Here is an 18,371-nt window from a genome sequence, read left to right as displayed (position 1 = left end):
GGAAGTTTAGGTTATTGATTTAATCTTTCTTCTTTTCTAATAAATACATTTAAACATAAATATGTTTAAGCACTGCTTTCACTGGATCCCAAACATTTTGATACATTGTTTCCATTTTAATTCAAAATACTTTAAATTATCTTTAATTTTATTTAATCTCTCTCTTCTTTGATCTATGATTTATTTTGTACTGTGTCATCTAATTCCAAATATTTGGCAATTTCCAAACTATTTTTTGTTACTGATCTCTACTTGAATTCTACTCTGGTCTAAGAGCATATTTTATATTATTTCTCTATGTTTAGGTTTGTTAAGATGTGTTTGATGGCACTGAGTATAGTCTATTTTGACAAGTATTCATGTCAGCTTTAAAAAAATGTGGATTCTGCTGTTGTTAGATGGAATATTCTATAATGTCAGTTAGACCAAGTTAATTGATACTACTGTTTAGGTCATCTCTATTTTATCCTACCCCACATTATCTATCAGTTACTCTAAGAGAATGTTGATGACTGACTATAATAGTGGACTATTCTATTCCTCCTCTCAGTTCTCTCAGTTTTGCCTCATGTATTTTGCACTCTGTTTTTAGGTACATAAACATTTAGTAGTGTTTTCACTTTTTTAATAATCTAACTTTTAAAAAAAAATGTAGTGTCCCTCTTTATCCCTGATAACTTTTCTTATTCTGGATGAAGTCTCCTAAGTCTGAAATTGATATAACTAGTCCTGCTTTCTTTCACCATCCCTTTGTTTTACCCTATGTGAGTATTTATATTTAATGTGGATTTCTTGTAAATATTTTATAGTGGAGTGTTTTGGTTTTTTTTTTTCAGTCCAATCTGGCTATCTCTGTCTCTTACCTGCTGTGTTTAGACTCCTAACATTTTAAGTGGTTATTGATGTATTTAGATTTTAAGTCTACCATTTTTGTCCCCTTTTTACTTGTTTTTTTCCCGTTTTTCTGCATTCATTCACTGGTTTTAATGGAGCATTTTATATGATCCAATTATCTCTACTGTCTTGGAATATCATTAATAATTCTGTTTTTTTTTTTTTTTTTTTTTTAATTTTTTTTTTCTTTTTAATGTTTTGATCTAATAAGTAGCAGTTCTTATATTTCAACCAAATAATAACACAAATTCAACAAAATTTACCACCAAAATATTTCTCTCAAGTAATGACTAGCTTTCAAGTAGCTAAATTTTCCATTCTTAACATGATCCAAAAAGCAAAAGCATTATCAAGTTACTATAAATGCTGATCCATCATTTAAAGTAAAAATAAATCTAGCCAAATTTTAATTTGATTAAGATAAAATTATTTTAAAAATACTTACAGGAGATATGTTCGCATAATTTTCATAATTAGAAGTCAAAACATTACATTTTTTATAAACATCAATCATATCTAACATGTTACTGTTCTTTAAGAAATCATCATAAATCTTCCTAATGTTCTCATAACGGTCAATCACTTTCATATTTTCAACTGGTAAGTTCAATTTCTCATGTAGTAAGTATTTCCAGGTCAGTAAGACATCGCTGAGAGAGACTGTAAATTCTCCACTGTACTGTTTGTTGTTCTCTGCCATGGAAAGCTGCAATGCCAAGAGCATGGAGTCTGCACCACATACAGTAGTTCTCTCAGAGTTACAAAAAGTGTGCCAGTTCCTTCTGAACTCTTTAATCATATCCAAGACAGACTTCCCATTAAGCACAGCCATCCTGGCTCGGGGGAGAACCGAGAGGTGCAGACTCGCCTGAAGAAAGCTCCAACCCGACTCAATAATTCTGTTTTTAAAAACATTTTTAGTGATTTCTTTATAGTTTATAGTATACATTTTTAAATACTCTAAATTCATCTTGACATAACACTGGTACTTAATGCATAGTGCAGTTATATTAGAGTATTTTCTATTCCTCCCTCTTGTTTCTTATGACATTGTTGTCATTCATTTACTTCTCCATATGCTAAAATCACCCATACATTGTTAGTCATATTGCCTACCATTATCATTTAGATTATGAATAATAAATTATTTTACCTTTATTCCTTCTTTGATATTAATTTCTTTACATATATCTTGTTTATGACCTATATAATTTTTCTTTTTCCTGAGAACTGTTTTTTTTTTTTTCTTTTCATTTTTTGCAGACAGGTTCTACTGGTGATGAATTCTCTCAGGTTTCATTTTTCTGAGGAAGTCTTTGTTTATCTTTCACTTTTGATGGATAATTTCACTGGATATAAATTCTGGGTTGGTAGGGTTCTTTTTTTTTTTTTTTTTTTTTTACATTTTTTCTTTCAACATTTAAAGACTTCACTCAACTCCCTTATTGCATGCACTATTTTTGACTAGACCCCTGCTATTATTCATATTCTTGTTCTTGTATTGGTAACATAACCACTCCACTGGCTTCTTCAAGATTTTTACTTTGTCTTTGGTTTATTGCAGTTTGTATACGATTTACGTGTGTGTGTGTGTGTGTGTGTGTGTGTGTGTGTGTGTATCTTATATCTGTCTTGAATATACTTAGTAGTTTCTGACCTTCTTGGATTGGTGGTTTGGTGTCATTGATTTTAGACAGAATATTGTTGACCTTGGCCTTTTTTAATACAATTTGACAATCTGTGTTTTAACTAGATCTTTAAACTTCATCTTTGATATGATATATATTGATATATTTAGATTAAATTCTACCATCTTTATAACTGTTTCATATATTTTGCTTTCTTTTAAATTCATTTTTTTCTCCTTTTCTGCCATTATTACTTTTTTCTTTGAATTTCAGTTTTAAAAATTAACTAAGTTTCAAGTTCACTAATTCTTTAATGGCTATGTTGAGTCTACCAAATCTGTTAAATACTTTATTGATTTCTGTTACCAGGATTTTTCATTTCTAGTTTTTCTTTTGATTCTTATAATTTCCATTTCTTTGCAATCATTATTCACTTAATATTACATGTATTCTACTTTTTCCTTTAAAACCCTTAGCATATTACTCATAATTAGTTTAAATCCCTTTTGTGATAATCCCAACATCTGTGTCACCTCTAAATCTGGTTCTAATGCTTGATGTACCTCTTTGGATTTTTTTTCTTAACGTTTTGCATACCTTGCAATATTTTCCTGAACGTTTGAAGAGGTGTATGGGGAAATAAGTATCGAGGTAAATAGGCCCCCAATGAGCTAATTTTTATTAATCTGGATATGAGTTGGACTGTATTTAATGTTTGTTGTAGTTATAGGTATTAAAGTTTCAGATTCCTCTAGTATCTTTGTTTTGGTCTCCTCTCTTGAATTTCTTGCTTCCCTTTGTACTGCTATTCACAGAAATTCTGTGTCTTGCAGCTCTTACAGCTGTAATCCATGGTTATAATTCTAGGGGATTGTTGGTGTAGTGGTAGGGTATGGGGGACAGAGAGCTTTCCATGGTCTTCTGATTAAAGCTTCATCTATTAGTGGGCCTGTGACTCAGATTATGGTCTTTACAAGTATTTCTCTCTCTCCTTCAGAATAGTCCACCCCACCTTTCTACCTCTTAGTCCTTTTCTGGCTGCGATATGCTTAATCTCTTTTCTTGAATCTTTGTTCCGTGTTGACTATTTGTTTTCTTTAAGTAATACAGTAAGACTGAAGGAGCCTAAAGTAGGACAGAATTCCTTTCTCCAGCTAGGAAAAAGGTTTCATAGTTGTTGTCTCACAAATTCCTTGCCTCTAGAGATTAAGTCCTTGTTAGATAGGTGTGTGGGAGGGTTTCACTATGGTAAGGCCAGGGTCAAGAGAGAATCTTTCTCAGATCCTCATCAGGAACCCCTGGTAGGATTCAAAGGAAGAGTGTGGAGATCCCCAATGACCATAGCCTCTCAGGGAATTTCTCATTCTCATACTATTCTGCACTCAGCTTCCAGTAATTCAACATAAGTGTTCCCTCTAGTTTATGCCTGACAGTACCTTCTGCACCTGGTAAGCAATTCTTGGGTACTTACATATATCTCTAGATTCCCTAGTCTCTCAAAAATTTGGAGTGGCAATTTTCTCTGTTGCCTCATTTCTCTGAGGTGTCCATGAAGAGTTGTGGATTTTCAGTTTGTACAGCATTTTCTTGATATGGGATAGGAATGAAAAGTTTTATGCTTTCTATATGTTGGAGCTAAAATTAAAATTCCTCATGCATTCATTCTGGGGAAAATATGTATGTGAATATGAGCTGACAAGACCTGTGTCACAAAAGAATTGTATCCACTCATTACCCTGGGCCTTTATGAATTACTGTAGGAAGATGCCATAATGGGGGGAATCAGAAAATAGAACAGTGACAGCCATGATCCAGGCACTGAGCCTAATCATCAGGATATAGCAATGCTATGGGAGGCTTAAAAATCAGAAGGCAGAGCTGTCTGGGATCAGCAGTTTAGAAGGTAGTACTGAGAAACTCAATAAGAGGAAGTAGAAACAAAAAATTCAGGTTAATACTCAAAAATATTTTAGAGTTAAAAAATACACAGGTGTAGGACTTTCCATCTCTGAAGCTTTTTCTTTAAATAGATGTAGACCACAGAAAATACACTATTTGGAGATAGGTCAGAGTGGATGGTTTTTCTCATTTTGTAACATAGTACAGAATGTTACAGATAACAGTAATTTCTTTTTTTTTTTTAAGATTTTTTTTTATGTGGACCATTTTTAAACTCTTTATTGAATTTGTTACAATAGTGCTTCTGTTTTACTTTTACTTTTTTTTTTTTTTTTGGCTGTGAGGCAAGTGGGATCCTAGCTCCCCAACCAGGGATCAGACTTGCACTCCCTGCATTGGAAGGCAAAGTCTTAACCACTGGACCACCAGGAAAGTTCCAGTAATTTATTTCTTGAAAGTATTAATTTTATAGTGTATATTTCAAATACAAACTTCTAGAATTTTCTAAGCTTCTCTTTATAGGAGATATTAAGTTAAATATCAAAATGACATAATTCAGGAATACTGTTTTTCTCATACTTAAATACAGGTTAATATCTTTAACTCTTCAAATTCTCCTGTATGGGAGACTCATCATAGTTCTATAAATTATCCAATTAACTTGATTAAAAATACAAGATACATGGGACCATAGTACATTAACATTCTGTTTATCTCATTCTTTCCCCAAACTTCTGGTTTAAATTGTTCTCAGCAAAATGGTCACTAACATTGAATTTAAAACAGTATTATTATTATTATTATTATATTTTTTTTACTCACATCACTCTGTCATTGGTCAAATCAGTCATACAATCAACCGGGTCACTCCATCACTGGATGATTTGAATAATATATATATATATATTTTTTACACAGCAGGTTTTTATTAGTCATCAGTTTTATACACATCAGTGTATACATGTCAATCCCAATCGCCTAATTCATCACACAACCACCCCCACCTCACGCTGCTTTCCCTGCTTGATGTCCATACATTTGTTCTCTACGGCTGTATCTCAATTTCTGCCCTGCAAACCAGTTCATCTGTACCATTTTTCTAGGTTCCACATATATGCGTTAATATACGATATTTGTTTTTCTCTTTCTGACTTACTTCACTCTGTATGACAGTCTCTAGATCCATCCACGTCTCAACAAATGACCCAATTTCTTTCCTTTTTATGGTTGAGTAATATTCCATTGTATATATGTACCATATCTTCTTTATCCAATCATCTGTCGATGGGCATTTAGGTTGCTTCCATGACCTGGCTATTGTAAATACTGCTGCAATGAACATTGGGGTGCGTGTGTCTTTTTGATTTATGGTTTTCTCTGGGTATAAACCCAGTAGTGGGATTGCTGGATCACATGGTAATTCTATTAAAAATTTTTAAGGAACCTCCATACTGTTCTCCATAGTGGCTGTATCAATTTACATTCCCACCAACAGTGCAAGAGGGTTCCCTTTTCTACACACCCTTTCCAGCATTTGTTGTTGGTAGATTTTCTCATGATGCCCATTCTAACTGGTGTGAGGTGATACCTCATTGTAATTTGATTTGCATTTCTCTAATAATTAGTGATGTTGAGCAGCTTTGCAAGTGCTTCTTGGCCATCTGTTTGTCTTCTTTGGAGAAATGTCTATTTAGGTCTTCTGCCCATTTTTGGATTGGGTTGTTTGTTTTTTTAATATTGAACTGCATGAGCTGTTTGCATATTTTGTAGATTAATCTTTTGTCCATTGAGTCATTGGCAAATATTTTCTCCGATTGTGAGCATTGTCTTTGCATCTTGTTTATGGTTTCCTTTTTTTTTTTTTTTTTTTAATTTTATAGCTACTTTATTTATTTATTTCTTTATTTTTGGCTGTGTTGGGTCTTCAGTTCGTGCGAGGGCTTTCTCTAGTTACGGCAAGTGGGGGCCACTCTTCATTGCGGTGCAGGGACCGCTCTTCATCGCGGTGTGCAGGCCTCTCACTATCGCGGCCCCTCCCGTTGTGGGGCACAGGCTCCAGACGCGCAGGCTCAGTAGTTGTGGCTCACGGGCCCAGCTGCTCCGTGGCATGTGGGATCTTCCCAGACCATGGCTCGAACCCGTGTCCCCTGCATTAGCAGGCAGATTCTCAACCACTGCGCCACCAGGGAAGCCCTTATGGTTTCCTTTGCTGTGCAAAAGCTTTTAAGTTTCATTAGGTCCCATTTGTTTATTTTTGTTTTTATTTCCATTACTCTAAGAGGTGGATCAAAAAAGATCTTGCTGTGATTTATGTCAAAGAGTGTTCTTCATATGTTTTCCTCTAAGAGTTTTATACTGTGTGGTCTTATATTTAGGTCTCTAATCCATTTAGAGTTTATTTTTGTGCATGGTGTTAGGGAGTGTTCTAATTTCATTCTTTTACATGTAGCTGTCCAGTTTTCCCAGCACCACTTATTGAAGAGACTGTCTTTTCTCCATTGTGTATCCTTGCCTCTTTTGTCATAGATTAGTTGACCAAAGGTGTGTGGGTTAATCTCTGGGCTTTCTATCCTGTTCCATTGATCTATATTTCTCTTTTCGTACCAGTACCATATTGTCTTGATTATTGTAGCTTTATAGTATAGTCTGAAGTCAGGGAGTCTGATTCCCCCAGCTCTGTTTTTTTCCCTCAAGACTACTTTGGCTCTTCGGGGTCTTTTTTGTCTCCATACAAATTTTAAGATGATTTGTTCTAGTTCTGTAAAGAATGCCATTGGTAATTTGATAGGGATTGCATTGAATCTGTAGATTGCTTTGGGTAGTATAGTCATTTTCACAATATTGATTCTTCCAATCCAAGAACATGGTATATCTCTCCATCTGTTGGTAGCATCTTTGATTTCTTTCATCAGTGTCTTATAGTTTTCTGCATACAGGTATTTTGTCTCCCTAGGTAGGTTTATTCCTCGGCATTCTTTTCTTTTTGTTGCAATGGTAAATGGGAGTGTTTCCTTAACTTTTCTTTCAAATTTTTCATCATTAGTGTATAGGAATGCAAGAGATTTCTGTGCATTAATTCTGTATCCTACAACTTTACCAAATTCATTGATTAGCACTAGTAGTGTTCTGGTGGCATCTTTAGGATTCTCTATGTATAGTATCATGTCATCTGCAAACAGTGACAGTTTTACTTCTTCTTTTCCAATTTGTATTCTTTTTATTTCTTTTTCTTCTCTGATTGGCGTGGCTAGGACTTCCAAAACTATGTTGAATAATAGTGGCGAGAGTGGACATCCTTGTCTTGTTCCTGATCTTAGAGGAAATGCTTTCAATTTTTCACCATTGAGAACGATGTTTGATGTGGGTTTGTCGTATATGGCCTTTATTACGTTGAGGTAGGTTCCCTCTATGCCTACTTTCTGGAGAGTTTTTATCATAAATGGTGTTGAATTTTGTCAAAAGCTTTTTCTGCATCTATTGAGATGATCATATGTTTTTATTCTTCAATTTGTTAATATGGTGTATCACATTGATTGATTTGCGTATATTGAAGAATCCTTGCATCCCTGGGATAAATCCCACTTGATCACGGTGTATGATCCTTTTTATGTGTTCTTGGATTCTGCTTGCTAGTATTTTGTTGAGGATTTTTGCATCTATATTCATCAGCGCTATTGGTCTGTAATTTTCTTTTTTTGTAGCATCTTTGTCTGGCTTTGGCATCTGGGTGATGGTGGCCTCATAGAATAAGTTTAGGAGTGTTCCTTCCTCTGCAATTTTTTGGAAGAGTTTGAGAAAGATGGATGTTAGGTCTTCACTAAATGTTTGATAGAATTCACCTGTGAAGCCATCTGGTCCTGGACTTTTGTTTGTTGGAAGATTTTTAATCACAGTTTCAATTTCATATCTTGTGATTGGTCTGTTCATATTTTCTATTTCTTCCTTTTTCATTCCTGGCAGGTTATACTTTTCTAAGAATATGTCCATTTCTTCCAGGTTGTCCATTTTATTGGCATACAGTTGCTTGTAGTAGTCTCTTAGAATACTTTGTGTTTCTGCAGTGTCTGTTGTAACTTCTCCTTTTTCATTTCTAATTTTATTGATTTGAGTCCTCTCCCTCTTTTTCTTGATGAGTCTGGCTAATGGTTTATCAATTTTGTTTATCTTCTCAAAGAACCAGCTTTTAGTTTTATTGATCTTTGCTATTGTTTTCTTTGTTTCTATTTCATTTATTTCTGCTCTGATCTTTATGATTTCTTTCCTTCTGCTAATTTTGGGTTGTGTTTGTTCTTCTTTCTCTAGTTGCTTTAGGTGTAAGTTTAGATTTTTTATTTGAGATTTTTCTTGTTTCCTGAGGTAGGCTTGCATAGCTATAAACTTCCCTCTTAGAACTGCTTTTGCTGCATCCCATAGGTTTTGGATCATTGTGTTTTCATTGTCATTTTTCTCTAGGTATTTTTTGATTTCCTCTTTGATTTCTTCAATGATCTCTTGGTTATTTAGTAACATATTGGTTAGCCTCCATGTGTTTGTGTTTTTTACCCTGCTTTTTCCCTGTAATTCATTTCTAATCTCATAGCGTTGTGGTCAGAAAAGATGCTTGATATGATTTCAATTTTCTTAAATTTACTGAGGCTTGATTTGTGACCCAAGATGTGATCTATCCTGGAGAATGCTCCGTGTGCACCTGAGAAGAAAGTGTAATGTGCTGTTTTTGAATGGAATGTCCTATAAATATCAATTAAATGTACCTGGTGTATTATGTCATTTATAGCTTTTGTTTCCTTATTTATTTTCAGTTTGTATGACCTGTCCATTGGTGTATGTGAGGTGTTAAAGTCCCCCACTATTATTGTGTTACTGTCAATTTCCTCTTTTGTAGCTGTTAACAGTTGCCTTATGTATTGAAGTGCTCCTATGTTGGGTGCATATATATTTATAACTGTTATATCTTCTTCTTGGATTGATCCCCTGATCATTATGTAGTGTCCTTCCTTGTCTCTTGTAACATTCTTTATATCAAAGTCTATTTTATCGGATATGAGTATTGCTACTACAGCTTTCTTTTGATTTGCATTTGCATGGAATATCATTTTCAATCCCTTCACTTTCAGTCTGAATGTGTCCTTAGGTCTGAAGTGGGTCTCTTGTAGACAGCATATATATGGGTCTTGTTTTTGTATCCATTCAACAAGCCTGTGTCTTTTGGTTGGAGCATTTAATCCATTCATGTTTAGGGTAATTATTGATATGTATGTTCCTATGACAATTTTCTTAATTGTTTTGGGGTTTTTTTGTAGGTCATTTTCTTCTCTTGTGTTTCCCACTTAGAGAAGTTCCTTTAGCATTTGTTGTAGAGCTGGTTTGGTGGTGTTGAATTCTCTTAGCTTTTGCTTGTCTGTAAAGCTTTTGATTTCTCCATCGGATCTGAATGAGATCCTTGCAGGGTAGAGTAATCTTGGTTGTAGGTTCTTCCCTTTCATCACTTTAAGTATATCATGCCACTCCCTTCTGGCTTGTCGAGTTTCTGCTGAGAAATCAGCTGTTAACCTTATGGGAGTTCTCTTGTATGTTATTTGGCGTTTTTCCCTTGCTGCTGTTAATAATTTTTCTTTGTCTTTAATTTTTGCCAATTTGATTACTATGTGTCTCGGCGTGTTTCTCCTTGGCTTTATACTGTATGGGACTCTCAGTGTTTCCTGGACTTGGGTGGCTCTTTCCTTTCCCATGTTAGTGAAGTTTTTGACTATAATCTCTTCAAATATTTTCTCTGGTCCTTTCTCTCTCTCTTCTCCTTCTGGGACCCCTATAATGCGAATGTTGTTGCGTTTAATGTTGTCCCAGAGGTTTCTTAGGCTGTCTTCATTCCTTTTCATTATTTTTTCTTTATTCTGTTCCACAGCAGTGAATTCCACCATTCTGTCTTCCAAGTCACTTATCCACTCTTCCACCACAGTTATTCTGCTATTGATTCCTTCTAGTGTAGTTTTCATTTCAGTTATTGTATTGTTCATCTTTGTTTTTTTGTTCTTTAATTCTTCTAAGTCTTTTTTAAACATTTCTTGCATCTTCTCGATCTTTGCCTCCATTCTTTTTCCGAGGTCCTGGATCATCTTCACTACCATTATTCTGAATTCTTTTTCTGGAATGTTGCTTATCTCCACTTCATTTAGTTGTTTTTCTGGGGTTTTTTCTTGTTCCCTCATCTGGTACATAGCCCTCTGCCTTTTCATGTTTTCTGTCTTTCAGTGAATGTGGTTTTTTTTCCACAGGCTGCAGGATTGTAGTTCTTATTGCTTCTGCTGTCTGCCCTGTGGTGGATGAGGCTATCTAAGAGACTTATGCAAGTTTCCTGATGGGAGGGACTGGTGGTGTGTAGATCTGACTGTTGCCTTGGTGGGTGGAGCTCAGTAAAACTTTAATCTGCTTGCTTGCTGATGGGTGGGGCTGGGTTCCCTCCCTTTTGGTTGTTTGGCCTGAGGCAACCCAACACTGGAGCCTTCCTGGGCTCTTTGGTGGGGCTAATGACAGACTCTGGGAGGGCTCATGCCAAGGCCTACTTCCCAGAACTTCTGCTGCCAGTGTCCTTGTCCCCACAGTGAGCCACAGCCACCCCCTGGCTCCACAGGGGACCCTCCAACACTAGCAGGTTGGTCTGTTTCAGTCTCCCCTGGGGTCACTGCTCCTTCCTCTGGGTCCCGATATGCACACCACTTTGTTTGTGCCCTCCAAGAGTTGAGTCTCTGTTTCCCCCAGTTCTGTCTAAGTCCTGCAATCAAATCCCAGTAGCCTTCAAAGCCTGATTCTCTAGGAATTCCTCCTACCATTGCCAGACCCCCAGGTTGGGAAGCCTGACGTGGGGGCTCAGAACCTTCACTCCAGTGGGTGAACTTCTGTGGTACAAGTGTTCTCCAGTCTGTGAGTCACCCATTCAGCAGTTATGGGACTTGATTTTACTGTGATTGCACCCCTCCTGCCATCTCACTTAGGCTTCTCCTTGGACTTGGGGTATCTTTTTCGGTGAGTTCCAGTGTCCTCCTGTCGATGATTGTCCAGCAGCTAGTTGTGAGCCTGGTGCTCTCTGAGAACAGTATTATTGAAACAAGCCATTTTTAATGAAACTTCTGGAAGAATGTACCTTGATAATCCTTTTGAAAATGTATTTGTTTGATTTTCAAACAAAGGAAACAATTGTCAATGACTGGGAAATGATAAAAATATCTCCAAATTTAGTAAGAAGGTATGACTAGGAAGATAAGTAGATATGTATTATGTATCATATTTCAACAGAACATAAAAGAGCAAAAATGGCTAATCAAGATAAACCTGATATGAAAAATATCAGATTTCAGAATATTTTAGGACTTTCTTCTGAATTCCATTCCTACCAGATAAAGTAACTTCACAGAATCACAGAAAATTTTGTAAAGAAAATATAATTTAATCGTGTCATATACTTTGTATCTGTCCTCAACCAATTTTTTGTTATGGAAAAATTGATTTACATTACTCCTTAAACAATATCTATCACAGCAATTTTAACAGGAATACCTCTTATCTTCTCTTATTCAGGTCTAAATCTCAACATTCCTTTAAGACCAACATAATTGTACCTTTTTAATGAAGTTTCTAATGGTCTTACACCATCTGTAACCCTTGCTCCCTCCTCCCAACCATATAACCCTCAGAATATGCTCCCTTTTAATGATTTCTTCTTTTTTGCATGATCGTTCTATGCCCCTCAAGTAGGAGTCCTTCAAAAATTAAGATTTAGTGTATTTATAATGTCTGTTATATGCCGTTTCGCATATACTCAAAAAGACTTGTTCCTACTGGCAATTCAATTTTCATCAAAGAATAAACAATTTTATTTTTTTTTATTAAATTATATTCCTTTGGATTGTGGCAGTCATAATTTCAGAACTCATTTTTTTATAGGGATATAAAATATATGAGTTCCACCATGGAGCTTCTAATATGGAAGAGATAGATGGAAACTTCTAGATGGGGAAAACAACCACATGAAACATAGTAATTTATCCACTTGTGAATGCAGATAAACTGTATTTGCCACTACTTTGATTTCCATACTCCATGCCACTTCCAATGTTAATTGCACATTAGCATTATTGTGATAAGTTTTTATTCTTTCTATTACACATATCCAGAAATAAAGTTTTATGAATTACACTATCACTTAAGAATTAATATAATAATGATCGAATAAAAGTAACAAATGACATTCTTCCATTTTTGTTCTGTTTTGAATTAAGCCCTAGTCTCATTCTTCTTTGCCTTTCATCAGGATATAAATCATCTTCTTTTACTAGCTGTTACCATTTGAGAAATCCAGAAAATATTTTCAAATCTGATTTTTGAGAGAAAATTTTCTCAGGCTTCTGTATAGGGTTTTGAATGAATGTATATATATATATATATATATATATATATATATATATATATATATATATATATATATATATCATTTCTTATCCATGGGGACAAATTATACAGCAGTGAGATCATTCCATTATTATCACCTTAAGGTTTTAGAATAAACCTGAAAGTTCTGAATTTATGAAAGAGCTTTTTATTCCTGAAACTCAAAAACTCTAAGTCTATATGTAAAGTGGAAAGTAAGCTGAATAAACAGAGAAGGTTGAACTTTCACCCAGCCTGTCCAGTTCTACTGTTTTAAATACAGCATTTAGTTATGGGCCTTGTTCACATAGTGGAATGTGTTTTCATTGGACACTGATTACTGTTATTGTGGGGCTAGTTTGGATCAAATTTCACTTCTTACAACCCATTTCCTATCAGAGCTAATGGGTTTGTAGCTCATTTATAATGTTCATACTGGCAGGGATTTAGCTGATGTTTTCAAATCCTCAACAGCAGAGGTATTTCCACTCTCCTGAGTGCCTCTCAGCTGCAGGTAAAGAATGTTACAGCTGGATGAGAGAGCTAATTAGAGCCAATTATAGCCTGAGTGACCAGCAGTGGCATTAAAATGTCTGGCAGAATCTACCTTGTCCTTGCAACACAGAGACTTTGAATCTCTACAAATACCTGTCTTGGAACATTAAACATTTTATAGAATTGCAGGTAATAAGCACTTAATTTTAATAATCAAAAGAGGTATTGCCAAATGCATCCTGAAAGTAGAACTTGACTAGACATGTTTTTACACTGATTACCAAAGGCATCTCAAAATTAATAGTAAATTTCAGATACTTAATGAGAAGTGTCAAGGTTCTATAACCAATTTGGACTTAATAAATCTGGTCACCTGAATTTAATTCAACGTACATACTCAAATTTTCTCATATGAGGTCACTGCCTCAGCATTTTGGAGAAACTATTTTCAGACTATCTTCATTTTATTTTTATTTTACTCACTTTGTCCAATGGAAGACACAGGTCTTTTAGTGAGTGAGATTTTTTCCAATATCTTCATTTCTATCCATTCTATAGAATGTAGGAGCTCATCTGGACCTTTGAAAGACCAAGTAGACAAGAAGACCTTGTATAGGCAGAAACAGAAGGGTAGAATCATTCTTTTTTTGCTATTTTTTTATAGTTTTTATTTGACGAATGAAATGGTATGGTTTAGGAATCTACAGAAGCAGAATACTTATCATTAAATAATGAATTAAAGTTTGGAATAGATGTTAAAGAAGCATATATCATTTTTAAAATGCAATTGTGAAAAATTATGTTATTTCTATCTAATCTACCTATCTCACCAACATCTATCTATCTATCTATCTATCTGCCATGAATAGGACTATTTATCTTAGAAACTATAGTACCATGTTCTAAAATATTCATATGCTCCAAACAATGTTTAGAGGTAAATATAATGAATAATTTTTTGAAATATTTTTAAAAGAGCTAAGAACTGAAAATATAGGAAATATATAAACACATTTAATTCATATACTTTGTGCTTGAAAGGTAGATTTTAGATGTAGAAAATTATATGAAAAGTTTCCACTGCTTAATCAGCTTTTAATTTAAAACACAGAGCCTACATTTATTACAATTGTGTATATTTATAATGCACCATTTTCTGAAATTCACTACAGTATATAGCCATCATTTATAAGGGAGTAATCAATAATTTCTGATTGGTTGAACACAACAAAATCAATTAGCATCTATATAAAAACTAGGATTTTTTTTTTTGGTGTGCATTTCTAAACAGTGTAAAACAGCTTAAAAACTACATGATGAAAATGTGCTTCATGGAATTGTTTGTCCTTACTCAAATTCAATTCCAGTTATGACCCTGAGAGATGATTAGTAAATTTGACTTTTTAATTAGCATTTTGCATAATTCATTGAAATTATAATGCACTTATGCATTTGATTGTCAAGGTGCAGATGTGCTAACATGAAGCTACAATTTTCTCATCTAAGTAACTCTTATAGTAAAATCTTTAATTTCTTACAATTCTATTGTTTAGGACCTATTATTGTTCATTTTAAAAAATGAGTTCAGAAGTAGATTTTGAAGTCAGCTTGTGTTGTTATGGTAAATTGTTTAGGATAGTAGAAATCAAAGGAAACTAACATTATTTAAAAGATTGTTTATTTTAGTGAAAACTACTTGATCACAGTTAAAGTACTTTTAATGTAAAGAGTAGCTCTCTATTTCAAATCAACACAAAATTATAGCCCAATAGAGCCAAATAGAAATTATAAAATTAAAAAATAAAGGGAATATTGGTTTCATTGCACAGGAGTAACATAGGCACAAAAACCATAGTGATCACAAGATGTTTAAGTGACATGCTGGTTCTAAACCAGAAATATGAGTATGTATTTCTTATTTGGTTTCATAAGATGAACCCTGGTATTTAAAAAAATATGTAAAAGAGTCTATTGATATCTCTGTTAAACAGCTTTCCAAACTTTTTCCAAAGATATATCTGTTTATATTGAAGTTTAGTGTTTGTTTTTATGTAAACGGTAAACTCCTATCAACTGGGCAGCTCAGCTTCAACTCTGAAGAAAAGGAAGGAAAAAGGGAGCAAAATATGGAATGTGTTGTTCAAAGGAAGTGGTAGGGTGCATCAGGTTTATAGTTAAAAACTATGGGTTTTTTTCTGCATACCAGAGGGACTTTTAAAATGAAGTAAATGTTTCCAAATGAGGTGAGAGAACTTGCAAGCTAGAATTCTTGGCCATTTGTCCTATTCACCAGCGAGGTAAACTGCTGGGAATCAAGCACCCACACACGTAGATAGTTGCTACCTACTTAGCCAACATAGATTTTTGTGCTCTTGGTGCTGGAGAACATTGGCCAGCAAAACTGTTATTATTGCAAACATGTATGGCAATGCTGAATGAGACTTCTAGGGAGTAGTGTGGTAGAATGAATATTAGCATTTGGGACAAACACTTCCTTAGGACATAATATAAAAAGTACTTCTTCCATTTCCAAGCTCTGCTGTGAAGAATCCTTATTATAAGGATAATAGTATGAAAAGACCTCTGTGTTGCTTCTGGCGTAGTCTACATGGGTCCCTAGTAGGTAATCCCTCATAGCAATTTTATAGCATCTGGCTCTAGGTGTTCATAAAACAAAGTGAAGCATTGCATTCATGGCAATGCTGATGAGCTGAGATTGGCTCCTGTTGAGTTCCAGTTTTGTACTTCTAGGTAGCATTATACTGTGTCTTATGATTCTTTCATGCTAAGATGTTTTTTGCCCTTTTCTTACAAGTGGTTGTATAAAAAATTGAAATAATAGGTTGATTTGATAATATGTAAATTAACCTGAAATTTATGAGGATAAAGGTTCTAAAGGTCTCAGAAATTGCCAAACATTTGGGAATCATCATATTAGAAATGGTAATATGGAATTTTGTTTGCAGAGGCAAGAATAATGACATCCAAATAAGAAAGCAATTGATAAAAAAGTACATTCCACTAAGGTCTTAAATGTAAATTTACTATCCTAAATTCTATGTTAGATGATCTTTCTATTGAATTATTTGTGTGAACTTCATGCTCATATTGCTTTTACCTTTATTCAGTGGTTTTTATTTTTAATAAATGACAATATAAAAGTCATAAACCTTGAACAGTAAAATTTCAAATGTTGAAGCCCTTTGAATTTCAAATATACTTAAAGGGAGGCTTTCTGAATACCATTCAAATGGCTACATAAAGCCAACCATTTATAAAGCCATTTAGAAATGAAGCCCAACTTTATAGGATATCATAATAATCTTTTCCTAATACTAATGCTCTTAGAAAGCTTTCAGTTAGGAAGGAGGTGATTTAATTTTAAAGGCAAGCTGGCAAAGAGGAAACAGTGAGGAGAAATTAAAACACTTTTAGAATATTGTGTCGTTGTGTGTAAATCATATTCTTAGACATTTCCTTGTTCGGTAACACTGCCCATGTTCCCCAGCTTTACCATTAACCTGAACTGTTTATATCATTTTGGCTGCTTTCCTGTAATATTTCTAAGAAAGTTCAACTACTTTACAGTTAAAACCTCACTAATCTATACACAGCTATTAGAGACAGGCATCATAGGTATTCATTAGATTCTGCTGTGGGTGTATGGCTAGCCTGGGACATGAAGAAGTGAATTACGTAGCAGAATCTCAGCTGTGATACTTTTGTGAGGTCATGTAGAGCAAAGTGGCAATCAGACTGACTAGTGTGCATCATTCCTAGATTATAAAGATAATGGTGTCTGTCCTGTTCTTAAATATGTTTTCAGGTTTTTTAATAAAAGAATGAGTCAATAGCCTAATGTTATTCACTTTTGTGCTTTATTTTGTTTTATCCATATTGAATTGAAATAGACCAGTTTTTAGCTCAATGAAGAGCAATTTAAAATGAAATACGAGGGAAGACAAAAGTGCACAGGAGAAAAGATGCAAAATCTCTTACAAAAAGAAATTCTTATTTATAGAAAGTACAATGCCCACAAGTTAATGAAGAATCTCATAAGAGAAAGTATTTAGGAAGTTATTCATGAATAGTTAGAATCTCAGAAGTCTCTATAGCATTGATTATTAAACTAGGTAATAGATGTAGTCAATAGGTATTCTGTTAATCGTCATCAGCATTTCCATCATCATCAATCATATAAATTTTTTTTCTACTTAAAAATAGCTGATTTAGATAGCTCTGCCAGAAAATCAGATATTAGGATGACACAGCATATGAAGTACATATTTAATGTGTATAGAGAAATAAAATTTGAAGAAATAGTAAATTAGAACAAAGACCAGAAAATAATTCAGCAAAAGGGTAATGACAACGGAAAACTGGAAAATATTTAACAAGAAAAATAGCTAGTAGAATGATAATACAACATACATCCAATTAGAGTCTCAGAAGTCAGGAAAAGGATAGAGTTGAGGCAACCTTTTGAGAAATAATGACAAATAATTTTCTAGAAATGTTGAAATACATGAATTAGCAGTTATAGGAAGTATGTTGTATATCAAGCATGATAAAGAAAAAAAATAGAAAGAAAAGAAAAAAGAAGAAAAAGAAAATCCATATTTGTGGAATTACCGGGACATAAAGCCATTTTGAACAAATTTCTAAAAAATTGGTATCATACAAATCATGTTATCCAACCAAAGTGAAATGTCTTTGGTCCCTGTGTTGTTTTGAAATGTATTTTTTTTTATACTGCAGGTTCTTATTAGGCATCAATTTTATACACATCAGTGCATAGATGTCAATCCCAATCGCCCAATTCAGCACACCACCATCCCCACCTCACCGCAGTTTTCCCCCCTTGGTGTCCATATGTCCATTCTCTACATCTGTGTCTCAACTTCTGCCCTGCAAACTGGCTCATCTGTACCATTTTTCTAGGTTCCACATACATGCATTAATATACGATATTTGTTTTTCTCTTTCTGACTTACTTCACTCTGTATGACAGTCTCTAGATCCATCCACATCTCA

General features: G+C 34.3%; 1 protein-coding gene across 1 annotated transcript; it reads right to left on the bottom strand.

Annotated features, from left to right (window-relative positions):
• Positions 1-1,333: 1,333 nt before the first annotated feature.
• On the bottom strand, positions 1,334-1,726 carry LOC114235471 (PCNA-interacting partner-like; the record flags this gene model as incomplete). Its single annotated transcript, XM_028161706.2, has 1 exon — positions 1,334-1,726. A coding segment is annotated over exon 1 (393 nt), but the record flags the coding sequence as incomplete, so codon positions are not given.
• Positions 1,727-18,371: the final 16,645 nt, after the last annotated feature.

This window comes from Balaenoptera acutorostrata, chromosome 5 (genome assembly GCF_949987535.1).
Source record: "Balaenoptera acutorostrata chromosome 5, mBalAcu1.1, whole genome shotgun sequence".
NCBI lineage: Eukaryota > Metazoa > Chordata > Mammalia > Artiodactyla > Balaenopteridae > Balaenoptera > Balaenoptera acutorostrata.
This window is presented reverse-complemented; position numbering and strand designations above follow the sequence as displayed.